The following is a 27,939-nucleotide window of genomic DNA, read 5'->3' as shown; positions in this document are numbered from 1 at the left end:
TGTAAATATCTTGCGACGCTGGCTACAACAGTGCCATGAGAACGCCTGTTCTCACTTTTAGGTGACATTGTAATTAAGAAGTGGGCAGCATTATCTCCCGTAAATGTAAACAAACTTGTTTCTGTTAGCGATTGGTTGAACAAGATGTAGGACTGAGTGGACTTGTAGGCTCTAAAGTTTTACATTGTTATGTTTTTGAGTGTAGTTATGTAACAAAAAATCCTACATTTGTAACATGCACTTTCATGATAAAGAGATTGCACTACAGTACTTGTATGAGGTAAATTGAAAAATACTATTTCTTTCATCATTTTACAGTGCAAATATTTGTAATAAAAAAATATAAAGTGAGCACTGTATATTTTGTATTCTGGCTGTAATTGAAATAGATATATTTGAAAATGTAGAAAAACATCCAAAAATATTTAATAAATTTCAAGTGGTATTCTATGTTTAACAGTGTGATTAATTGCAATTAATTTTTTTTGAGTTAATCACGGGAGTTAACAGCGATTAATCGACCACCCTAATATACTTAAATAAAACTCTTAAGTTCTCAAGCAGCGTTTTTTTTTCCCCCCATTTTGCCTGTCTGGAAATTCCATTTATTGATGGAAATATTTTTTCATTGGTTTGTATGTCTACTGGAATTTCAAATAAAAAATGTAGCCCTTCCAAGCCTGCTTGTATTGATAGACTGAAAAAAACTCAATCTATTTAGTTTAACAAAGATGGTTAAGGGGTGACATGATCACAGTCTATAAGTTCTTACATGAAGAACAAATATTTAATAATGGGCTCTTCAGTCTTGCAGAGAAAGGTATAACATGATCCAATGACTGGAAGTTGAAGCTAGACAAATTTGAAATCAGTTGTATATTTAACAGTGAATGTAGTTAACCATTGGAACAGTTTACCCAGGGTCATGGTGGATTCTCCATTGTTGACAATTTTTAAATCGAGATTGGATGTTTCTTCTAAAAGATATGCTCTAGGAATTATTTTGGGAAATTTCTATGGCCTGTGTTATACTAGAAGTGAGACTACATCAGCGTTTTTTCAAACTTTGGGTCGGGTCGCGGCATGTCAGGCACTGGGTTGCTCTGGTCAGCACCGCCAACCGTTGGTGGTGCTGCCCAGCTAAGGCAAGCTAGTGCTTACCTGTTTCGACACTGTGCTGCACACCGGAAGCAGGCAGCAGCGGGTCCGGCTTCTAGGCAAGGGGGTTACGGGGCTCCACATGCTGCCCCTGCTCCGAGCACTGGCTCCGCACTCCCATTGGCCGGGAACCAATGGGAACTCTCAACCAGCCAATGGGAACTGTGGGGAGGGGGGCGCGGTACCTGCAGGCGAGAGTCGTGCGAAGCTGCTCGCGCGCCTCTGTCTAGGAGCCAGACCTGCTGCTGGATGGTTCCGGGGCTCAGCGTGGTCTGTGGTGCCAGGACAGGCAGGAAGCCTGCCTCTGCACCCAAGCTGCGCTGCTGACCGGGAGCCACCGGAGGTGAGTCCGCACCCCAACCCTGTGCTCCAATCTCCTGCCCCAGATCTGATTCCCCCCCCCACAACCTGGAACCTCTTCCTGCACCCCAAACTCCTATTCCCCAGCCCCACCCCAGAGCCTGCAACTCCAGCCCAGAGCCCTGACCCCCTCCTGCACCCCAACCCTGAGCCCCCACTCCCCCAGGCCGGAACCCCCTCCTGTGTCCCAAACCCCTCATCTGCAGCTCTGTTGGATCCTGGGCATCAACAATGTTCTTCAACTGGGTCCCTAGAAAAAAAGTTTGAAAACCACTGGATTAGATGATCAAAGTGGTCCCCTCTAGCCTTGGAATCTGTGAACTGACCTAGTGAGTTGGACTTGCTTACATAGATCACTTCAGTCCTTTCTATTGTCCCTGGATCAGCACTCTGGAGGATACAAATGTTCTAATTTCAGTTATTCTTTTGATATCTCTGTATCGCCCCAGGGGACTGATGCAATCAGATTTTTCTCAGGTGAGATATATTGGAGCCAGATAAACTGAAAAGAAGATGTAGGTTGAGTGGAAGAAGGGCAGGGAGGGCACAACACTAGGAAATCTCTTTAGTACAATGGAGAGGTTGGCTCTAGGAATCCAAAAGGAGCATAATTTGTGTTAAAAGCCATAAAGCTTGTAGTTCTGTCATTAAAGGCGGAAGTAAAGGCACATCACCTGTTTGTGATGTCTGTCATCTCATCAGGCAAGACTGAGATCATCTCACTCCACAAGAAAAACATTCACTATGCTTCATAGGGCAGAGTGTCATCTGCTGTCATTTAAAGCGCTGTATATAAAATGCAGCTGACTGGTTAAGAAGGGAAATAGATCTATAAGTATGATGTCTAAACAAATAGGTATTTGGAAATACAATTCAACAACTAAGGAGTCTCATGTCTGCTCTATTTGCACTAAGCCATAACTTTAAAGTACCCAAGTTTTACTCCAGACAGATGAATCCAGGGGAAAACAGTAGCTGACCATCTGTCCTTCAGATGAAGGTCCCTTCAGGGGGTCTGCTTTATGCATTTCCTTTCTGCCCATATCTAATCATAAGGAACTCTTGAGGTTTTGATTGAAGTTGCACCCTGCTGGTCAAGCTTTTTGAAAAGATCTGGTAATCCTGTTGGTTAGGAAACTTGCACATCTTCCATCTTGCAAAGACTTCTGTTCTCAGGTTTCAATGACTCTGCAACAACTCTGTCCGATTACCTGGCTATTGAAAAAGACAGGATGAAGAGGAAGGGATATTCTGAGAAGGTAATCAATATCCTGATGGCATTCAGAAAGCATTCCACTAATATTCTGGGTTTAAGTAAAAATAAAACACTGACAGATACCGCTTTTCTTTCTATGAACGCTTTGAATGTGAGGCAGCATTGTATAGTGGTTAAAATGCTGAACTTCAATTCTATTCCCAGCTCTGCCATTGACCTGCTGGGTTACCTTAAACAAGTTGCTGCACCTCTGCCTCAGTTTCACCCTCTGTTCATATGAAGTAAATATCATGATTCCCATTGTTAAAGCATGTAGACAGCTAGTGTTAAGTGCTATATAAGAGCCTGGTATTTCTGTTCTGACAGCTGAGCTCAGAAGAGATATTCTAGGCCTGAGATTTGGGAATTGACACTTGGAGGAATCAGAGTAGCAGCCGTGTTAGTCTGTATTCGCAAAAAGAAAAGGAGTACTTGTGGCACCTTAGAGACTAACAAATGTATTTGAGCATAAGCTTTCGTGAGCTACAGCTGTAGCTCACGAAAGCTTATGCTCAAATACATTTGTTAGTCTCTAAGGTACTTGGAGGAATGGCATTTTTGGTGAGGGGTCCTCAATTTGAACTTGCTACTTTTGTTGGTCTTCAGGGGTCTAGGTTTGCTGACCTTCAAGCCACAGTGATGGCCCATCTCCTTACTTAAGTTCTTGTCTGTGGTGGGTTTGCGTGTGATGGACATTCTTGTCTGAAGGACTGGGTAGGGATGATGTGGCTGTAAGTTATTTTTTGAACTAGTTTTGGGATGGATTTGTTGCTGCCAGTTGTAGACAATATGTTAGATTGTGGTTTTTTAAAATGTATTTAAACATAAATGGATCTAGAGGCTTGAATAATGGACACTTTTTTTTAAACAGTGGGACAATAAATGTGTACATCTTCAGTTTTCTATACAGCTGTGGTATCCTGGAAATGAGCTCAAGTTCAAGTTACTGCCACAACAAGGGTGGTTGGAGTGAATAATCCAGGATTAATCTCCACATGTACTCACTGAAGACAATGTTGTCATGAACTCTGGCACTTATAACCAACTTCATATTTAGCAGGTTGTATGCATACTTCCCTTTTCTGTCTACATCCAAAACATAAAGAAAAAATGGTGCAAGCTGTACACTAGAGCTTTACTATTCCAGAACTAAGAACTTCAGGAAATCTATGGCTGTTCATTTTACTTCATTGTAGAATTTAAAATAAGGCCTTGATAATTTCTATAACAAGATGGCTCAAATAATCTGAAACAGAAGCTTTATAAAGTATAAGGGAGCTCCAGGCTGTGGTGCAGTGTATCTAAATATTTTGCATACTTTCTCTCTCATATGATCTCACTGCTTGTCAAATCTCTCTAGTGAGGATAGGCAGACGTGATCTGTGCTACAAAGGAAAAGCTGCTAAATCTGTGAGATTGTGTCAACCACTTCAGTTGTCTACAGAAAAATTAATGAAAATATATTTTTAATTTCTGTAAAGCTTTCACATGGTTGCTCTGCATGTGGTGACTTACATTATTCTTTCTAGTTCCAATTCTTCAGTTTCATTGAGATTTTTCTGGAAGAACTTTAAAGTGCTCAGTTTGGTGCATGGAATATACTTGACAGGTTTGAGGTCTGCCGCAGACTTATGATAGTAGGAAAGTCCTCTAGTGAGGCTTGGTAAACATGATCATTATGAACAGATTAAATTTACATTTTAAAAGTAATGGTTGTTTTGTCCATTCAAATCACTTGCATTCAGAAACTTTCTTGAGGAAATAGTATAGACCATTTCCAACATAGTAATGCTATTTTGCTTGCTATTGCTGGCTAGAGGAAAACCCTTCTGTTTGAGACTAATCTTCCTATGCTGATTTTCAAAACTGGTCCTTGAAAATAATTCCTGGCCACATGTAACAAAGTAGCAACTGGCAAAGTAAAGGATATTTTTTACTAATTCATTCGGTTTCATATTTACTAATACTTTTAAAATGGAGGCTAAAACTTCCAAGTGGAAATGTAAATTTTCTGTTGTGCAATATAATATAGAAATTGCGATTTAAATAGGGCTCTGTCTGTCACGGATTCCGTGACTTTCCACAACCTCTGTGTCTTCTGCAGCAGCCAGAATGGCTGACCCCAGGGCCGCCCAAGCAGCTGGCCCCGGGGACAGCCACACCGCCGCCAGCCGCTTGGACGGCCCTGCAGCCAGCCATGTGAATTTTTGTTTATCGCCCGTGACCTGTCCATGACTTCTATTAAAAATACTCATGACTAAATAGTCGCCTTATGTTTTAATGAAGGAGGATGGGCTTTATCAGGTATAGTATATAGATTCAGACATTCTTTTCTCAATTGCTGTTGGCACTCCTGATCAGTTTACATTCAGATTCAAACTTGTGATAATTAGCACAACTGAAGCTAAGTAATATACAGGAATTAAGTTTACCACAGCTGATTTTTTTCTGTCTGCAAAAGAGAGATGCTTGTTCTTATTTTTACCTATGTAAGGTTAATAAACCCCATACTTAAATATCTCAATTTATCCTGAGTGCAGCTCGGATTACTTTTTGAGGGCTACTGCCTGGGGGATAGCTGAACACACTAGAAAATATTTTTTTATATATATACCCTAGATGTCAGTATAAACTTGATGATGAATATTCTCACATATCTTGCAATGAATCTGTCCACAAAAATTGTATTAAGATTATTTGTCTATTGTACTATTTTAATTAAACAGTGACAAACTTCACAATGTATTTGCCAGAAAAATCTCTTTTATATAAAAAGAAAAGGAGTCCTTGTGGCACCTTAGAGACGAAGAAATTTATTTGAGCCACAAGTACTCCTTTTCTTTTTGCAAATACAGTCTAACATGGCTGCTACTCTGAAACCTATCTTTTATATACTAGCTTTTGCCATGTATAGTAACACTAGAATTCAAGCTTCTTATATTTGAAACCAGAATTCTTTAGCTGGTATTTTAGGTATTCATACAGCACTATGTAGGTGACTCCCTGCTTCTGGACCAGAGTAATACTTCTGAGAGGTTGTCTTGGAACAAATATGGTTTAATTTAGCTGCCATAAAGTTTCCTTCAAATTGATTTTTTTTTCTTTTCAAACACCAACACTTTAAACTGACTACTTAGCTGACTCCATCGATGAGTGTGGGGGAGAACTGCACTAGAATTAAAGATCAATGGTTCTTCATGTTACCTTTCAGGAATCCTTTTTTTCCTATGGATCTTCCTAGTCTTCAGCAAGTACTAAAGCGCACAGAGCCTGAGAGGGCAGCACAGTATACTAGCTCTTAAAGCGTTAGACTGTCAATGATTATGCACTTTTTGATTCTCTAATAGTGCCCCAGATTTTATCTCAGTTCTTTTCAGAGACAAAATAATAGTGACTTCCACCTAGCTTTTTCCATTCTGTTAAATACGGAGAACAAATTTTGCTCCCTGTAAATCTTTCTGCAGCTGTCCCGTGGCCAGTGTACTTGTTAATAGGAAAATGTGAAACTGTTCAGAATATATGGTAAATACTGACTTGAAAATCTTGAGCCCAAATGTGGGCATGTGTCCCTGAAGACAAATGCGACCTTATATTTAAGAGGTGTTTATGCACCATTCTTGTAGTGTCCAAAACGAACAAAATGGAACACAAATCTTTTGGCTTAGACTGCAGGTTCATACAACAGGTGCTCAAAGCTTGTTAAATAGAGTTCTTTTTAGTGAAAATACCAAATAAATGTAGTGTTGAGACTGACAAACCAGTAAATTCAAAGTAGATGTTGATGTTTCAACCTTAGAAGTTAAATGTAATGGGAAACGCAGTTGAGTCCATCCTAGACTTTTGTGCTGAATGCCCTCACTAACCACTATGGGGGCTTTTGGCACATACATTTTAACTTCTCTTTAAAAAAACAACACACACGCACACAAATACTCCCCCCCCCCATGGAAATATTGTGCTGTTTTGTGCCTACTAGAGATTGAGCTCCTATTGCTGACAATTAATTTTCAGACATCTAGCAAATTGAGCTGCTAAGAACTTTCAGAGAGGAGCAGCTAGTTTTTAAATTCTTTCTTTAAAAATATATTTCTCTGCTGAATGCTCTCCATTCAGCAGAGAAATGTGGGGGCATTCAGCACATACATGTAGCCTTAAAAGAATCTCCACTTCCCTTTTGTAGTCAACCTTTGAAGAGGCAATATCAATTACTGATAAGCTGAAAACATGACACGTTAAAATATACCAGTTGTAATTTATGTACTGGCTATTCAGTTTACAAATACCTTATAAAATATATTTAAAAATCTTCAACATGTTGGCTTTCTGTTTTGTAAAATATCTATTTTGTGCTAAGACCTAGACTCAGTACTGTGTGATCTTTGCAATTAAAGACTCCATTAGAAATGGAGAAATATTTTTTGATTAAAATAATTTTATTTACGCTTTTAAGGAAGCATTATTGACACTGGTCAGTTTAAAGTGAACAGAAATGTATCTGAGATGCTTTAATTCTGCATCTCATGGTTTTTGTCTTAATAAAATTTTCCATGTATATGCTTTTTAAAATTTCAACTTCTGGCTCATAGGTCTTTGGCATTTTTGAGAGATTAAAGTATTTATGACCCATCGGAACCTCTGTACATAAAGTTCAGCCCAGGTACATGTAGGTGCAGCTCCCATTGAAGTCAATAGGAATTGTTTTTGCTTACACCAGGACAGAATTTGGCCCAGTGATATTTTTTTGTATAAAGCCACAAGATGATAGCTAGTGGCAGCATAGCTCATTAAGGAACAGCCATATAATGGGAGTAGCCATCCCTGTGCTTTCTTGGGCATCCCTTTCCCAGGATTGTAGCCCAATCTATAAATTATATATTAATTATATTGATTACTTAAGAATTCCCAGTTTGATGATTGACAAGTTCTTGTCCCAAGATCAGGCCCAGTATTATTAAAATTACTATATAGTTGCGAACCCAGATGTGCACAGCTGCAACACTCACACTGTAGGCCTCTTCTGTATTTACAATAATTTATTAATATATTAAGCAAAGTCACAAACACTAACTCAGTAAGGTAGATGGGGAGAATACAGAAAGTACATCTGAACATCCATACACCATCCCTTGCAAACCAGTCTGAGATGTTGGCCATTATCTTCTTCCTCACCATTGCCTTCCTCTTCGTCACCAGAGGCCATCATTCTGACACCTCCCAAAGGCTACATCTCTCTCTCCCCTATTGTGCACAGGCTGGGATACAGCTTTTTATAATATGCTGATGCCACCATGTCTAATGCATATTCAGTAAGGATTTCTCCTCTCTTCTTTCTTAACGCTAATAAAGTTGGGGTGCCCTTCTTCTATAGGTTAGTATATTAATGATCTCAACTTATTATCATATATGTCAGTTTGTTGCCCTGGCACTCTTGTGTTTGGATGTTCTTTCAAAAACTTTTCAAAAGCTGGTGTTAGCTCATGTTTCTATGGTTGGTCCCCTTACAATCTATTTCCAGTTCCCCAAAACTTAGGGGTTACTATTGGGCCATTTATCTATGCCAAAGTTAATGGGCCTCAAGCCTTATGCCAACTGCTGAAGCTAATAAAGATTAATAAACAGGATATAGGCCTATAGGTTCCTTGCATTACTGCTGAATATAATAAAGACAGAATATGATGAAGGCAAGGCAGTGAATATAATTAAGTCCTCCACTTGACAGGGCTCGTTAACAATCACCCTATCTCATAAATTTAGGGCTTTATCCTTTGCTTAAACCTGTGCTTTTTACATAACACAATAGATGAGATAAAGGGGAATTGCCACCCTTGGGGTGTAACAAATTTTGACCCTCTGACCTTGCACTCAAATTGGCCATAAAAAGATCTTTGATATTTGGTTTTACACAATACTGACCATCTCCACTATATGTCACCCTTCTCATAAGAGCATCATGCTTGGTTAGCCTGCTAGGCTACCAACGACGATGACAATGGATTCTGTTGGTATCTTCCTTCTAGCCACATGGTGATGTGTTCACCTCAGCCATATCGCATCTGCCAATGTACTGATACCCCTTTTCAGAGCAATACGCCATCAGTGGAATTTCACCTTCTTGTCAGCTGTTTGAAGTGGGCCACCCTGATTACCACTACAAAAGTGATTTTTCCTCCTGCTGATAATAGCCCACTTTAATTGAATTGTCGCTTTCGAATTGGTAAGGCAACCCCCATCTTTTCATGTACTCTGTGTATTTATATATCTTCCTACAGTATTTTTCACTCCATGCATCTGATGAGGTGGGTTTTAGCCCACAAAAGCTTATGCCCAAATAAATTTGTTAGTCTCTAATGTCCCACAAGTACTCCTCATTGTCTTTCACCTAGTATACTCTTTACAATTTGATAGGACCTACTAGGGGTTGGCTTCCTTGATTCCACTACGGGAATGGGGAACCAATTTGACCATGGCGACCCCTTTTAGATACTTTTTTTTTCTAATGTATATTTGTACATTGACACCATTAGCTCAGGCAATAACCTCAATACTGTCCCATGTTTTGATTATTAGTCTTCCCCAAATTCAGTATACTGCTATCTGGGGATGAGATCATATTGCTCTGAAGATGACACCAGTGCACCAAATGGTATCCTTACAACGGGCTGCTGCTGTTGGCTCCAGACCACAGTTACTACAGAGTTAGAGTTCACCATCTGGAGTTTTACAGAAAAGTCCTTTTTCTCAGCTTCCTTCATATGGTAGTCAAATACTGGAGCTCACAAGTCTGCATTTAGTTGGCCAGGCATCTCACCAAACCAACTATCAGGACATCAGGGCTGCTGCAGAGGAGGAATAATGCTGTCAGGTACATTATTAAAGTATACCTGACTTTATCTGAGCCGGTTTTGGCTTGGGTCTCGTCGCCTCTGAGGATCGTTTTCTGAATATCTGTAAAGACATGTCCCTTTCCTGGTACAATGTTGTGGGACTTGATGTTATGGGCATTTACCAGCTTTTGATTTGATAATTTAATTCCTTTTACTATCCCTGAAAATCTGAGGTATCTAAGGGATCCTGTTTCCATCATGCTCCTTTTGTGGCAAATAACTTAGCTTAAAGGATTCATTATACATTTACAGTGATCTATTGCCTTGCAAACATGAAAGCGGTTTGCTAAAGCAAGAGAGTGATATAAAACAACCAAGTGCTCCTCCATATGTGAGGGTTAAACAATCTGAGCAGTGAACCCTCAAAAACAAAATACAAGAATGACACACATTCTACAAGGGCAAAACCCAAAACAAATAAGTCAGCAAGATTTCTTCCCAGTATATTGTGCAGAACAGAAATACACACACACAGTTACTTGTTGGGGTGATTATCTTGATAACCCCAACACCATGTTACTTTAGCTAGAACCTGTTTTTTTAATTTTTTTCTTTGAGTTTGATTATGATAACCAAATATATATTGTAACATTATAAAACTGTTCTAATAGCTCTAATATAGTTATTAATCTTACATTAATATTATGGTAGTTTGCTCAGTGAACTTCTGAATTTTAATCTGGGTCCTGACAAACTCCAAATCAAAATTTTATTTATATTTATATATATATTAGTTACAATTAATTTTTTCATTGAGACAAATATACTTATATTTGATTGACATTTGCAAAAATGGAACTATCATTGCTGTCTTATAGGAACATGCACATGGTGGTTAAACCCTAATTCTAATATTGAAACTGTGTGGTACCATCAAATTATTTTCCTATTAACTGTTTTATTCACACCTTAGCGCACAAAAATATTGTTGCAACAATTTATCAATCTAGTCACATGACATAAAACATATAACCATCAAACAAACAAGTAATCCCAACATACCACCAAACCATACCACCAAGGGAATAAACATTTTTGCTTAGAGCAGTGGTTCTCAACCAGGGGTATCAGAGTACCAGCCGTGTTAGTCTGTCTTCGCAGAAAGAAAAGGAGTACTTGTGGCACCTTAGAGACTAACCAATTTATTTGAGCATGAGCTTTCGTGAGCTCATGCTCAAATAAATTGGTTAGTCTCTAAGGTGCCACAAGTACTCCTTTTCTTTTAACCAGGGATATGCGTACTACTAGGGGTACACAGAGGTCTTCTAGGAGGTACATCAACTCATCTAGATATTTGACTAGTTTTACAACAGGTTATGTAAAAAAAACAAACTAGCAAAGTCAGTACAGACTAAAATTTCATACAGACAATGACTTTTATTATACTGCTCTATATACACTGAAATGTAAGTATAATATTTATATTCCAATTGATTTATTTTATAATTATATGGCAAAAATGAAAAGTAAGCAATTTTTCAGTAATAGTGTGCTGTGACACTTCTGTATTTTCCTGTATGATTTTGTAAGCAAGTAATTTTTAAGTGAGGTGAAAGGGGTACGCAAGACACATCAGACTTCTGAAAGGGGTACAATAGTCTGGAAAGGTTGAGAACCACTGGCTTAGAGCAAGTCCAGGAAACCTGAAGTTTGAAATCATTAATTGTTCTGGGTTTACACCTTGGTTAGCCTATAAAATAAGTTTAACAATTTAGTCAGGAGCCAAAGGTGATTTCCTTGAGTCTTTAAATCCTAAATTAAAACACAAGTGGGTTAAAAAGAAAAAAAAATATTAATATGTGCTTTATTATTTAGGGAAAATTGCAATTAGGTAAGTTGAACAATTTACTTTGGTGAATTAGGAGCTATAATAACAACCACGGTTTATATTGTGGGTAGCAAAGTTTGCTACATTTTGATTGTTAGAAGCTTCAGTGCTTCCTTAAAAGAATAATTTCTGTGTAAAGCAGAAAAAGATTATACTTCCTGGCTTTCGTTCCCTTGTTGGGTAAGTCCAGAACTGCAACTAACTTGCTACCTATTTTTGGAATAATAATGCACAGTCGATTAGTTAAATTAGGAATATGTTCATTAACAACTTGAGCCACAATATGGCTAATAAAAACATGCAAGTAACAAAACAATATAAATAACATTGAATTTCACCCTCTCTCCTTTTCCTACTGCCTCCCCCACCACTTGCAGGTTAGAAGGGTAGTAAGCAGGGTTTGCTTTACCTTATACACATACATTAGATATAGCCTTGTCTAAAAGGATGCTGAACCTTGTAATTAGATGTTTTATGGGTCCCTAATTTTAATATTATTTTGCCAGATTCAGGTTAGAAGCAATTTGCTTTGCCTGCTTCGCCTTTTTTTCCCTAGACACACATCCTCTTCAGCTTTTACAGCAACATGTTAGCTGTTGGTGGCTTTGTTGCTGAGGATTATTTAGAAATTACAAATTAAAGGCACAGAGACTGTTAGCCTGGCAGGTTATAGGATATGAGCTACAAAATGCATTATTACGGTCTCTAAGATCTGCGGGTAAACAAAGCTTTTGGTATTTTCTGGTAAGTAGAGGGTTTTTCCCTTGTTTCTTTGATACTTTTTATTCAGCCATTCCTTTATATTACTATTTAATTTAGTTTCCTGGATTATTAACACCTTGCTTTGGTGGAAGTTGGCCTTATACTTACCGTTCTCATTTTCCATTTGAGTAATTATCCCCTGATAGGCATTAAGGCATTGTAACATAGCTTCCTGTACTTTCCCCCACTACTACATTGAACATATCACATATTAAACATTACATTGAACATATGATCAAACCCCACAAGTTAGGGTGATTAAAAATAGCCTGGCTATGTTTCATTCATAAAAAACCTCCAGGATATATAGTATATTTTTATGCTGTATTTTGGTTAATAACAGAAGTCTCGTCTGAATCTGTTTTACTCACTTTAACCCTAAACTGTATTGGTTAGCCTAATATCTAATTTCTAACAGTGCACAATAAACACTTAACACTATACATATGTGAAGGCGTCCCTCCTTAAATAATTAACCCCTTAATAACAGGTTTCAACAATTACTTGAACAAGTCCCAAGAAAAACACAGGGGATAAGGGTTCTTCTCTCTCTCTCCACTCCATGGCTAACATACTTTTAGCTAATATTTACCCTGTCAGGACCCACCGAGCAGCCCAGGGCAAGCTTGCGGTACACGGATCAGGACACAGGCGGGAGAGCTGAAGGGACTGAGATAAGGTAGCATGAACCTGTGCAGGTTCTGAACTGCTGTGGCTTTCCTGGCGGCAATTAAAACATAAATCAAGTCTCCTGCCACCTCAAAGTGTGGATCACTGGGCCCCAATGCAACTGTAATTTCAACTTCAGGTACCTCTACATTACTACACAATTCAACTTACAAAACCCCTGTAATATGTGTATAAAGGAATCCCATTTTTGCAAGATTCTAAACCCTAATGACTACTCAGTAATACCCCGTGAGGATGATATCAGAGGGCAATGAGACTGTTGTCCCATATCCCTACACATGCATCCTTACACAGTTACAATTTCCATGGAAACCTAGTGGTGGGAGACAGGTGGTTACCCACGAGGATCCTACCCTGCCTGTGGCATGCCAAGTGAGTCTGATGGTCAACACCAATACCATGTTAATTTAGCTCAAACCTGTATTTTTTTTTAGATTTTTCATGGTTTGCTTATGATAACCAAACAATATATAGTTACGTTATAAAACATTTCCATAAGGTTGAAAATTCTTGCCTATGAAAACCCCTGCTACGGAGTGGGACAATTCCCAAAAAAGTCCAAGATCAGTCTTTGTCCCTCTGCACTTCTTCAGACTTCTCTGAGAGAAAATGCTCTGGCGAAAAGCTTCTGGATGTGAAATTAACTGCAAACTGGGGTTTTGTCATCTTTGATATATTAAACAACTTTTGAAATATCTGGTCCTACCTCTCTTTGGAGGATATGGCTGGGACCATTAGTGGACATAAATAACGAGTCTTTAAACATGAGCCTTTAAACTGAACTGCTGCTAACTTCTATTAACATGAAGGAAGAAGTGATACAGATTTGAATGAGTGTTGAAGTTGCCTTTTTTATAACAGGATCAGTAAAGGGCAAACAATTTTATTTTGTATTGTAGTTGACATTTTATCCAATTTAGGATTAGTTTGCAAATCAGAAAGAATAAAAACTAATCTTCCACCATTGAACAAGCACAGACTGACTAATCATGAAAACAACCTGTAGTTTGGTTTGAGACATTTGAAGTTTCCTTTGTTCTGTATTTTAAAAATAGGTTTGTAAGCGAATGGACTTGGTCTGCCAGCGAATGTTAAATCAGGGATTTCTGAAAGTGGAAAGATATCACAACTTGTGTCAGAAACAGGTTAAAGCACAACTTCCAAGGTATGTGCCAATTACAGCTATGCGTTCCAAATACTATATCTTAAAACACGTAAGTAAGAACACAGTAACATTATTTCTTAAGTGTAAAGCTAAGTCTGTAAAAGTTTACTTCAGTTATCTAGTTAAATTAATATATTCTAGAAAAACATTGACAATATTTTGGCTGTAATTGGAATTATCTGGTTTAGGTGGTAAAATTCTATGGGTTATTTTTCTTGCAAAAACACTTAGCCCAACCCTAAAGTCTGTTTGTATAGATAAATGTTATCCTATTTTGTTTTGTATCCTGTTTTGCTTCCCAGCCTGTCAGGAACTGAAGTGTTTTCAGAAGAGAGAGGAAGTGTCCAATATTACTCAAAATTAACTCCTCTGGCAAATCTAGGAGCTCTGATAACTTGCTCCAAAAGGAGTTCCAACTAACTTACCTTGGCTAAAAGGATTTTTACCTACCTGTGCAATTGGGTAGACGTGAAACACGTTTTTCATGTTACCTGGGATTAGAAAGTCATGATCTAATTTTGCATGTTTTCTTTTCATGTATTTTTCAGCTAAGGGCCAATCAGCAAGTGCATGGACACAGTATCCACTAACATAATTTGGAGCTGGATCATGGGCATTAGAAGACAATGTTTGTCTCTAAGTGAATGAGAGAAGCTGCCTCTCACTTCTAAAACCTGATAATTCAGCCTAATTTATTGTCATGATTTAAATGGTTTCATTTTATTTCATGATTGTTACCCAGCATCAAAAAAGCTTGAACAGTCATCAGTTCCCTCAGCTCAGATGAAGCTTGGGACTGAGGAAGCATGGAGGCTGAATTGCTGTTTATTAGTGGTGGTGGTGTTTAGGTCAGTTACCAGAACACAAATGAGTAGTGATGACAAAATCACATTGAAGCACTCTGCCCCGCTGCATTGCTTTAAGACTACTCCTTCTAGTCCTTTAATATTTTTAATCTTGGAATTTTTTAAAAACTAAGATGCCTTTACTTATGCATATAATTTGGATAATTTTTTTTTCACAGTAATGATTCAAGGAGAACCAAATTTGACAAATAGATCTAAAAATTATTCCAGTGTTTAGCAAACATGCAGAGTCATTTGCTAGCTGGTTCTTTCTTGACAGCTGCAGCAATCTCTTGAGAGGGACAAAATTACTGGAAGTAATTGTATTTCTTTCTGAGTCTCAGCAGGTAAATGGCCATGTGATACAAGATTCAGAAACTCTGACTAATACACCTGATGCTGCCTGTTGGATCTTGATTTACATCTGGGCTCTTAAGAACAGAAGGATTTAAAAGAACTACTGTTGCAATACTTCAGTTTTTGGTGGCTTAAAATTGCTAAGTCTGTGGTGTCATTTAATGGTTTCTGTGTGCTTTCTTCTAGGCGAGAGTCAGAAAGAAGAAACCATTCATTAGCTCGCCATGCAGACATCCTTGCTGCTGTAGAAACAAGGCTCTCTCTGTTAAATATGACTTTCATGAAATATGTGGATTCCAATCTCTGTTGCTTCATACCTGGAAAGGTAAAATATAAAATTGCTTGCTTGTATGAATGTGTGCTGTTGCTAAAATATCATATTCCTGCAATTTTAAATTATTAACAGCTGTAGCTGCCTAAAAACATAGTATAGTGCATCATTCTGGATGTACTTAGACATATTATAGGGAGCCTGTGTACTGTAATGGCTACCCTATGAATAGATGTGCTTGTCTGAATGAGTTGTTTTTTGGCTTTATATTAATGTTTCAACATAGAAAATGGGTGTTTATTTGTTTTAAATGAACTCAGTATGCCACTCGTGGATCATATTTCTAATAATAAATGTGTTCATTTAAAGAAATCCTTAAAAATGCTTGAATTGGTCACTGTTCTTTGCAGGTTCACTTTTACTGTTCATATGTGTGCTACTGAGACCTTTGAACAGATAGAACTCTACTTACAGTTTATTCCTTAAAAGTATGTAGATGCTGTATGTAGAGTTTGAGTAGTCCAGACTTACAAACTGTAAACACCAAACTGGAGGCCATTCCACCACAAACTCTTGTCACCCAGATTATCCTGTGCAATATTTTTGGTACACTTCTGTAAAAAAAATATATATTTAATGTGTTCCTAACACCATCTGTTGAGTATCAGTTGATATTAAGCATTTTAGGCCAAAGACCAATTGAACTTGAGTTTTTTCAGTAGATGAGAGGAACACTTGTTTTTCCCTAAAAATAGAAATACCATTGGCATACCTTGTATAGCTATTTTAGAATATATTATCTGTGGTGGTGCAGCACCTAGCATATATGTTAGACCTAAACAAAACAAGATGGTATGTCAAAATCTAAGCATATATGTTCAGCTGTCATGTAAATTTGCTGTTTATTTCCACTGCAGTGTTTCATAGAATATCAGGGTTGGAAGGGACCTCAGGAGCTCAAAGCAGGACCAATCCCCAGTTTTTGCCCCAGATCCCTAAATGGCCCCCTCAAGGATTGAACTCACAACTCTGGATTTAGCAGGCCAATGCTCAAACCACTGAGCTATCCCTCCCCCTATGTGTATGTGACACAATAGATTAAGCTAGTTATACAGACACTAGCATGGTGTTCATAATCACATCTGTCATTGGCAAACACCTTCAGGTGTCTATTTCCCCATCACCATAGTATCTGAGTGCCTCGCAAGCATTAAAGCACTATATCTTAGTCTACATTAGAAAATTTTGCTGGCAAAAACTGTCAGCTAGGAGTGTAGAAAAAAAATCATACCCTTCAGCCAATTTAGTTTTTGCCAGCAAAATTCCTGGACTGAATGCAGCTATGCCAACAGAGTGCTTTTGCCAGAATTGACTGCTTTGCTAAGAAAAGGAGTACTTGTGGCACCTTAGAGACTAACCAATTTATTAGAGCATAAGCTTTCGTGAGCTACAGCTCACTTCCTCAGATGCATATCGTGGAAACTGCAGCAGGCTTTATATATACACAGAGAATATGAAACAATACCTCCTCCCACCCCACTGTCCTGCTGGTAATAGCTTATCTAAAGTGATCATCAGGTGGGCCATTTCCAGCACAAATCCAGATTTTCTCACCCTCCACCCCCCCACACAAATTCACTCTCCTGCTGGTGATAGCCCATCCAAAGTGACAACTCTTTACACAATGTGCATGACAATCAAGTTGGGCTATTTCCTGCACAAATCCAGGTTTTCTCACATCCCCCCCACCCCCATACACACACAAACTCACTCTCCTGCTGGTAATAGCTCATCCAAACTGACCACTCTTCAAGTTTAAATCCTAGTTAAACCAGAACATCTGGGGGGGGGGGAGGGGGTAGGAAAAAACAAGAGGAAACAGGCTACCTTGCATAATGACTTAGCCACTCCCAGTGTATTTGCTAAGAATTTGCTTATGATCTTGGAGTTCTCCTTGGAGAACTAAGCATACTGTACTGAGTATAAACTTTATGGGAGAGATTTTAAGGCATGTACTAATAGTAGATGTTATAAGAAAAGAAAAGTTGCTAATTGCTGTCCAGGTTAATGTGGGATGCTCCATTACATTACATTTCATGCAGTGGTTATGCAGATTAGTTCATAAGTTCAAAAATAACTATTATAGTAAATTTACTGAGTAAAAGTTTCTAAAGATACAATGACAACTCAGATTCTACCTCCACTGTAAAATACAGCATTTCATTTCAGGTGATTAGTTTAAAATTAGGAAGAACACAGCAACAGACTAGTGTAATGGGTATGAAATACCTGCCCATCAATAGATCACTGCTATAATTTCAGACTATACCAATAACTATCTTAATTTTTTCCCTTGAACTTAACAGAACATCTAATGGTTCTTAAATATTTTAGGTGATTGATGAAATTTATCGTGTGCTAAGGTACGTAAACTCTACAAGAGCCCCTCAGAGAGCCCATGAAGTCCTTCAGGAATTAAGAGACATCTCATCCATGGCTATGGAATACTTTGATGAGAAGATTGTTCCAATTCTAAAAAGAAAGTTGCCTGGATCAGATGTATCAGGTCGTCTCATAGGAGCTGCCCCAGGTATTACTTTCAACCTCTAGTATTTTTAACTTTTTATCTAGCTGTTTTTGTCTATCATGTTGTCGGAGAATTCACAACATTCCACTTTCTAGAAAGGATTCACTCCCTTGTTTGGTTTCAGAGTAACAGCCGTGTTAGTCTGTATTCGCAAAAAGAAAAAGAGTACTTGTGGCACCTTAGAGACTAACCAATTTATTTGAGCATGAGCTTTCGTGAGCTACAGCTCACTTCATCAGCTCACGAAAGCTCATGCTCAAATAAATTGGTTAGTCTCTAAGGTGCCACAAGTACTCCTTTTCTTTTTACTCCCTTGTTTGTTTCCCTCAACAGTGGAATACCCCATTATAATCCAGTCTCCTGATGAAAATTAATTTTGCATCCTAAGGACATTGAGTATGGAATAAAAAAAAGGAGTACTTGTGGCACCTTAGAGACTAACAAATTTATTAGAGCATAAGCTTTCGTGGGCTATAGCCCACTTCATCGGATGCATAGAATGGAACATATAGTAAGAAGATATACACATACAGAGAAGGTGGAAGTTGCCATTACAAACTAAGAGGCTAATTAATTAAGATGAGCTATTATCAGCAGGAGAAAAAACCTTTTGTGGTGATAATCAAGATGGCCCATTTAGACAGTTGACAAGAAGGTGTGAGGATACTTAACATAGGGAGATAGATTTGATATGTGTAATACTGGGAGTGGCTGGGTCATTCCACATATTGAATCTATTTCCCTATGTTAAGTATCCTCACACCTCTTGTCAACTGTCTAAATGGGCCATCTTGATTATCACTACAAAAGGTTTTTTCTCCTGCTGATAATAGCTCATCTTAACTAATTAGCCTCTCACAGTTTGTATGGCAACTTCCACCTTCTCTGTATGTGTGTGTATGTATATATGTATATCTTCTTACTATATATTCCATTCTGTGCATCCAATAAGTGGGCTGTAGCCCACGAAAACTTATGCTCTAATAAATTTGTTCATCTCTAAGGTGCCACAAGTACTCCTGTTCTGTTTGCAGATACAGACTAACACAGCTGCTACTTTGAAACCTGAGTATGGAATGTAATTGTTTGAAAATTTAAGGAGGCTTTGTTCTGCTTGACTTGAATATATTTTATAATTATGCATAGTGTGTATTCATTAAACAAATACTTTTGTGCCACTAATGAATGAGACTTTATAATCACACTTGGTTGAAATTTAGCAAACAAAGCCACAATTCAAGATGTTTGTAGTTTTATTAATAGGATAAACAAATGAGATAGCTTAAGTTATTGTAGTACAAAGAGAAAGCTAAGGCACCCTTCGATTCTTTATGTAACAAGAACCCAAATGTTTTGTTTTCAAATGAAATATTCATAGGAGTTTAGTCTGTAACATGGAAAAGGCCTCTTGGCCCTGTAAAATATTAAACTGGATAAGTTAACACTCAAACTGGTTTTGTTTTTTGTTTGCATGACCAGTTACATTTTTCATACAACTTACTTTGTATGGGCCAAATGTTGAGGCAGGCTGCTGATCTGAGCATATAATGGCCAAAAGTAGCAGAAAAGATGTATGTCCACTATCCTGTGTAGGATATCTGTACAGGCTCAGTCCCAACACCTTAGGTTACTAACAGATGTAGTAAAGTATCCATTACTTGGAGTTTTTTAAATCAAGTTTAGATGTCCTTCTAACATCTATGCTGTAGTTCAAACAGAAGGTTTTGGTTGACAGAGGAATCTAATTTAAATTCTATAGTTCATGTAGTGCAGGAGGTCAGAACAGATTACAACGGTCCCTTCTGGCCTTAACTTAACTGAGAGTCTCTGCTAGCAAGTGTTTGGGGGAAGTGGAATGAACAGCACCCACTAATGGCATGAGCAGCAGATTGGAACATAGCACAAGTCCCCATGGCTCAAAAAACATAGGATACATTGATGTAGCCTACTATCTCCCCATACCTCCACAATGCTGTGATCTTGTAACAGCACTTGGTGCTTAAGGATTCAGTTCTCTCCCCACAATGAAATTGAAACTCCTTTGTTCAGGCTATGCTGCCTTTTTCAAGATTTGCCTTATCTCTATAGTAACATAGGTAAAGTCATTCATATAGATTGATGCATTTGAGTTGTTCTAGGCTTGCGTATCCTTTCCAAAAGGGTGAAATACTGCTTTAAAATGTTTAAACAAAACTTACATGATTGTAATAGCTCTATCACGTCAATTTACAGTAGTTGTTTTTGAAAAAAATTACTTCAAGTTTCTTAAAAAGAAAAGGAGTACTTGTGGCACCTTAGAGAATAACCAATTTATTTGAGCATGAGCTTTCGTGAGCTACAGCTCACTTCATTGGATGCATACCATGGAAACCGCAGAAGACATTATATACACACAGAGACCATGAAACAATACCTCCTCCCACCCCACTGTCCTGCTGGTAATAGCTTATCTAAAGTGATCATCAAGTTGAGCCATTTCCAGCACAAGTTTGTGTTTGTGTGTGTGTGGTTTTTGGAGGGGGGTGAGGGAGTGAGAGAACCTGGATGTATGCAGGAAATGGCCCACCTTGATTATCAGACACATTGTGAAGAGAGTGGTCACTTTGGATGGGCTATTACCAGCAGGAGAGTGAGTTTGGGGGGGAGGGCGGGCGGAGGGTGAGAAAACCTGGATTTGTGCTGGAAATGGCCCAACTTGATGATCACTTTAGATAAGCTATTACCAGCAGGACAGTGGGGTGGGAGGAGGTATTGTTTCATGGTCTCTGTGTGTATATAATGTCTCCTGCAGTTTCCACGGTATGCATCCGATGAAGTGAGCTGTAGCTCACGAAAGCGCATGCTCAAATAAATTGGTTAGTCTCTAAGGTGCCACAAGTACTCCTTTTCTTTTTGCGAATACAGACTAACACGGCTGTTACTCTGAAACCGTTCAAGTTTCTTGAGTCCTGGAGGACTTGAAAGAATAGATTGTGCACACTCAGTGGTGATTACTGAATTTTCATGATTTTCCTCTTAACTGTCACTTTTTTAAAGAAACTCAAACATTGCATCAAGCTGACAAACACAAAAAAATTCAGAATTAAGTTGAGTTATCTTTGGATCATACTATTAATTCCTTGGCATTGCACAGATATCCAATGAGTGATCTACTGCAGTGGTTCTCAAAGCCGGTCCACCACTTGTTCAGGGAAAGACTCTGCCGGGCCGGACCGGTTTGTTTACCTGCCGCCCTTCCCGCAGCCCCCATTGGCCAGTGGGAGCCGCGATCGGCCGAACCTGCAGATGCTGCAGGTAAACAAACCGGCCCGGCCCGGTGGGGGCTTTCCCTGAAGAAGCGGCGGACTGGCTTTGAGAACCACTGGTCTACTGCATGTCCTGCAGTAAGTCTAGTCAAAGTGATGTCTATTTTTTTGGCTTTGTGCATGTCACACCTTTGATATCTTAATGTAATGGTTTAGAATATAATCTAATATTCGTATTTTAGGCAAAAAATAGTTTTTCCTTATTCAGGAAGTTGAAAATCGCTTATGCTTTGACCTCTTAAAACCTGAAACATTGGACTTAATTGTGCCCTGACTCGTATCATGTGCAAGCCATTGTAAAATCATTATAAACCATTATAAAGTCTTATTCATTTACTATATATTGAGTATCTGTAAATACTATTTATATGTTCACAATTTTACAAACCACTAATTACTCAGATTCTGGATTGGTCAACAGAATTGAACAGAGGGTGTAAATTGGGGCACAGTTTGATACATTTTGTTTTAACACAATGCAGAAAAAATAATCTTAAATCACTTTTTCTGAAGTTCCAGGTCCTTCTGCAGCCCTAACAACAATGCAACTATTCTCCAAGCAAAACCCTTCAAGGCAGGAAGTCACCAAACTCCAGCAGCAAGTCAAAACGAATGGTGCAGGTGTGACTGTTCTAAGGCGGGAAATTTCAGAGCTTCGCACCAAAGTGCAAGAACAACAGAAACAGCTCCAAGACCAAGACCAGAAACTGCTAGAGCAAACCCAAATCATAGGTGAACAGAATGCCCGATTGGCTGAGCTTGAACGCAAACTGAGAGAAGTAATGGAAAGTGCAGTAGGAAGTTCTTCAGGTTCTGGTTCAAATGAGGAGTCCCTTAGGAAACGGAGAAAGGCAGTTGAATCCATAGACTCTCCTAGGAAATCCAAACGCCTTCGAAACAGAAAATAACTTTGGAGTAAATGACACCTCCAGAAGATTACACTGCTTTAGTAGCCCAAGCAAATTTGCTTGTCTGGATACTGTGATTAGCAGCATGGTGTCATTTAGGCTGCTGGCTCTTCAAAACACCACATAGACTTGAACAGTAACTTTCTCTCATTGTTGAGACTTTTTTCCCTCTGCTTCTGTCTGGGTGGGCCTAATGCACAGGATCTTTATAATTTGCAATAGATTTGTACTAACCAGACCTGCTCTATCATGTTTTGAAGAGTTAACCTTTTTTCTGTGCAGATGATACGTGTTAAAGTAAACTTATTTGTGTTATGCATATATTCACATAAGAGATCTTAAATAAATCCAGTCTTGACTGATTAGAAAGTTAAGCGTACAAACAGATGTCCTGTTCACTTGAAGAAAAGACCTACTTTTTAAATCTTGTTTAAAAAAGTTGACTTTTTTGTTACAAGTGACCTTGTCTGGAATGTCTGAAAAGTAGTTAATACTTTTTGGAATCTATGTAATGAGTAAAAGTGACTTCTTATGCTACAGTATTGGCTATATATTTTTGTAAACTTATGAGCAAGGGACTTCTATCCAGTTTCCACATACACACACACCCTAGTTCTAAGTCTCTGGAGCCATATTCTACAGTTGCATGAATAGCTGCATGCATTGCTTAGGCAGCTCACTAAAAGCACTTGCCTGGAGTTGCTCTTAAACCTCTACTTTCCCAGAGTTGTAGAGCAATTTCTTAGTCCTCAGCCATAACTTAGCATCTGCTTTCAGCACAGCTGCTTTCTGACAGTGAGGAGGTCTTGAGACCACTTGTCAACCAGTTGCAGGAAAGGAAAGTGTATTTAAGCAAGCCTACTTGCTGCTTCCACTACCTGTAGATTGCAGGTACTCTAGCGAAGCCAAAGCTTCAGAATTCAGCTGTTTTTGACTATGGGTCCTCTGGTTCATAGGCCAAAATTAAACAACTATTGGACAAAAGTTATCTGTTCCTTTAACAAAACAGGCTAGTGGGACACAGTTTGAGTGAAACATTGTATTATGAAAAAAAATTAAACTATTTCATGTTGTGGAAAAGAGCGCTCTGTAATACTTAACTATATTCTAGCTTTCCTTATCCTAAAAGGTAAATCACTTCAGACAAAAAAGCTTTAATTTCTTTTGCACTTCTGTTTTGAGCTTGTAACTGGAAAAGCATGTCTTGCACTGTTCAGTCTTTTGATTGGTCACTTTAACAACCTCAGAGTTGTTGTGTACAGTGATTATTTTTTTCCAGTTGTATATTTTTGGAACCTTATACAAATATCACTGTCCTTGTTTTATTTTAATGTACTAAACTATGTAGCTTTATCATTCGACTTATGTTTTCTTTTAATCAACTGTTGCCTTCGGTTTAGGTGGAATTAAATTTGGGCATCGCACTGAAAAATGCCACTTACTGGTGGTAGTTTAAGGTTTTGGGAAGTACCATGGGTTAAAGTGCAAGTTCAACACTATTATATCTTCTATGTCTGTCCACACAATGTGGTTCTTGTATTCAAATTAACCAAACAGAAATCAGATTTTGTTCTGTCAACTCTTTTGTGATAGTTCACTTTTTCTTTAAATTTTATTAATCCTAGGTTTTACTTCTTAAACACATTTAGCTCATATCAAGTGCTTCCCGTGAAACATACCGTTACAACTTAATGTCTAGTTTTTGGCAGAGTGTTTAATTTTTAAATAAACTTCTTTTGCTAGTTCAAAGAGATTTTACAGTGGGTTGTTTCCATAAATAAAACGTATTAGCAATGGGTAAACATTCACATATCAATCTGGAACAAATTTTAATAGCAGATGCCTTTCTTTTAGCTGTTCTTAGTCTGTAGAACTTGGTTTTTGAACTATAACACTGTTATAGGAGAAAGGCCTGTTGGAGAAACAGTTGTCAACAAAACACTTGAATGTTCTTTCATTTCTAAAATGTTTTTTGTTATAACAAAAATTAGCATGATCATCATTTAACAGGTTTAATTACTCTACTCTATGCATTATGACTTGGTACACATGCTTTAATTTGTTTAATGGGCTTATTCCTTTAACAGGTTCTTGTTTAGAAAGATTTAACCACAAATAAAGAGCCTATACAGTAATTGCATTCCTCGAATAGGCTTGTTCATATGCATTAGTTTAGGGTTTCACTAGTTTTAGTTTCTTCTGGCCTTTCCTGTCATAAATTGCACAGCTTTTTCTGAAACTAATAGGAGTTTCAAGCTGATTAGCTATTAACATTATGCTAACTAAAATCAGGAGCAGTGCCGAGTTGAATCCATTGACGATATGCCTATGCAGTAGGTCGTTGTTACCCATGGATCCCTGTTTAACAGATAGTTTTGCATCACGTTTATGTACATTAATGAATAATAATGAAGGAAAATAATGTTGAGGTAAATTTTGTGTAGATGGAATAAATGTAAGTCTTACCTGATCAGGAAGCTTACTATAAACATTTAATCACTTGGTATAAATGGTAAATAATTGTTCTTGTAAAATAACTGCTTTCACTAATACCTTGTTGCTGATGCTGAATTAAACGAAGTATAGAGGAGGTATTCTTAGTGTAAACAAGTTTATATGAGTTTTCCCAGTATAGCTATACTGACAAAACCCTCCTGGTATAGATGCAGTCATACCAGCAGAAGCACTCTTGCCAGTATGACTACATCTACAGGGGGGCTTTTGCCAGCATAGATAAATTATTAAAACAAAGCACAAAAAATCCCACCCTTAACCAACATAACTATGCCACCAAAACTTTTAAAGGTGGAACTGGCATTAGTTTTGCATCATTCTTCTCAAGTCTAGAGAAGGCCAAAAGCTTTGTAACTAAAAATTGCATTTTTATGAAGTGCAGTTATATTTTTCTGCTATTCAAGTCTGCAGTAGCATGCATTTGGATATTACTGAAAACCAAATATATTGCATAATAGTTCTCTTTAGCAAATTTTCTCTTCAGGTAAAAACAATACCAGCAAGCTAATGTACTTCCTCTCCCAAGTCAAATCATGCTATGAAATATTCCCCTGAAAGACTTATCCTATTTCTTTCAGGTTTCTTAGTCATTAGGTATCTAAGAACATAAGAACAGCCATAGTGGGTCAGACCTGTCCATCTAGTCCATTATTCTGTCTCTGACAGTGGTCACGACCAGAACTTTAGGAGGAATGCAAAGAATAGAGCAGATAGTGTGATTCACCTCTTTCTTCCCCTCCTGGTTTCTGGTAGGCAGAGGTTTAGGGTAGCTCTGAGCATGGGGTTGCATCCTTGACCATCCTGGCGAATAGCCTTTGATGGACCTATCCTCCATGAATTTATCTTGTTCTATTTTTAATAGAGTTATACTTTTGGCTATCACAACATCCCAGGGCAATGAGTTCCTCAGGTTAACTGTGGTTGTGTGAAAAAGTATTCCTCTTGTTTGTATGAAGCCTGCTGCCTATTAATTTCATCAGGTAACCCCTGGTTTTGGTATTGTGGGAAAGGGTAAATACCACTTCTCTATTCACTTTTTCCACATCATTCACGATTCATTAGACCTCTGTCATATTCCCCCTTCCTCACCTCTTTTCTAAGCTAACCAGCTGCATTTTTGTAGTCTCTCTTTGTATCCAAGCTGTTCCATACCCTTGATCATCTTTGTTGCAGTTCTCTGAACCTTTTCGGGTTCCTCTATATCCTTTTTGAGATGGGGTGACTAGAACTAGACACAGTATTCAAGGTGGGGGACATACCAGGATTTATATAGTGGCATTATGATATTTTCTCTCATTTTCTATCCCTTTCTTAATAGTTTATACCATTCTGTTAACATCTTTAACTGCTCCTGCATATTGAACTGAAGTTTTCAGAGAACTATTCATGGTGACTTCAAGAGCCTTTTTGAATGGTAATAGCTAATTTAAAATCCATCATTATATACGTGTAGTTGAGATCATTTTTTCCAGTGTGAATTACTAATCACTTGTCAATGCCGAACTTTATTTTGTTGCCCAGTCACCAGTTTTGTGACATCCCCTGGATCTCTTTGCAGTCAGCTTTGGACTTAACAAAATTATTCAGGGTAGTTATCTGTAAAGTTTGCCACTTCACTTTTCAACATATTCAATAATAACTGGAAAAAGAGTGACCAGCACATGTCCCAGTAGGGATGCTTGAGGGACCCTGCTGTTCACCTCACTCCATTGTGAAAACGGACCATTTATTCCTACCCTTTGTTTCCTATCTTTAAACCAGTTACTGATCCATGAAAGCACCTTCCCTCTGATCCTATGACTGTTTCCTTAAGAGCCTTTGGTAAGAGACCTTGTCAAATGCTTTCTGGAAAATCCAAGTACACTATATCAAGTGGATCACCCTTCTCCGCCACATGCTTGTTGACACTCTCAAAGAATTCTAATAGGGTTACAATCACCTGTTCAGAGTAGAAGGAAACTGAAGGCAGTGTAGTCCTCAGATTTTCATGGAGTAGCTTTTTTAGAACTATAGATATAGTGACTTTATGAAGAGAAGGTAGGTGCTTTTTAAAGTTGAAGCAAGTTTCCTATTTGAAAATTACAAATTTTGTAATTACTCAGTTTAACACACACCATAACTTTCCCCAAAAGACACCACTCTTCCAGAAACTGCATGATGCACCTTATTGCAGACTAGTGTGTGTCTGGGGAAGTTTCATAAAAATCAGAGGAGTTCTAAAGTTACATTGTGTCAAATGTGCCTGAAATTCACTTTTGAAAGTAGTTTGTTTTGGCTTGTCTCTTCAAAATGGTATGGTGTACACACTCCATATTTGTTATGATTAGGTCTGTGGAATAGTGCCTTTTATTACTTTTTATAGGGAGGTGGGGAAAGAGTTCATCGTAGTTTTCCAAAGAGATACAACCAAACACGTTGGAACTCCATGTACTGAGAAAGTGGTTAACTAAAGCAGAGTTGTAATGAGCAGTGGCATGCTGATCAAGGAAGCCCTGAAGAGCAAAGACCTAACAAACACTTGCCTGGCCTTCTGGAAGCTAGTAGGAGCCAGGAAACAAACGTTACTATTTAAAAACAAAAAAAGACAAAAGTGATGAGCTATTTGTATTTTCCTCCTGATGGAAATTTAACCTTCATTTCTTACTGGGTTTTCAGGGCCGTCATGAAGAGAGTCCCTGTTTGTCAGCCGAGGTGAAGAATGGCAGTGCACAGCAGAATGAACTTTAAAGGGAAAAGATGGATCATATTGGGTTTTTTTTTCCTGTTAGTTATGGCTAGAACTGGAGCCAGAAATTCATGCAGAGTGCATGAACAGAACAAGGTTATAAATATAAATTGATCTGTTACTGACTCACTTGTGTTACCTGAGGGAGGGAGGAAAGATGGAGGAACAGGTAACAGCAGGGCATGTTGCGTGAAGAGATGAGTGGTGCAGGGGCCATGGAAGAGTGGACTAGAAAATTGGGAGAAAGACAAGGAAATGTAGAGAGCCTGATCAATATTAAAATTTTACACCCATACAATTTTCTATCTATGAAATCAAGCACTCT

General features: G+C 38.2%; 1 protein-coding gene across 1 annotated transcript in view; it reads left to right on the top strand.

The window, feature by feature from the left end:
• The window catches only part of FBXO28 (F-box protein 28), a 30,367-nt gene extending 6,310 nt beyond the window's left edge, over nt 1-24,057 (top strand). The window contains exons 2-5 of the mRNA XM_084622232.1: nt 13,993-14,102; nt 15,491-15,629; nt 17,970-18,165; nt 21,981-24,057. Of these exons, the coding sequence (XP_084478358.1) occupies nt 13,993-14,102; nt 15,491-15,629; nt 17,970-18,165; nt 21,981-22,375 (840 nt within the window). The 3' untranslated portion in view covers nt 22,376-24,057. The remainder of the gene's footprint in view (nt 1-13,992; nt 14,103-15,490; nt 15,630-17,969; nt 18,166-21,980) is intronic.
• Nucleotides 24,058-27,939: the final 3,882 nt, after the last annotated feature.

This window comes from Lepidochelys olivacea (genome assembly GCF_965140295.1).
Source record: "Lepidochelys olivacea isolate rLepOli2 genome assembly, chromosome: 3".
Taxonomy (NCBI): Eukaryota; Metazoa; Chordata; order Testudines; family Cheloniidae; genus Lepidochelys; species Lepidochelys olivacea.
This window is presented reverse-complemented; position numbering and strand designations above follow the sequence as displayed.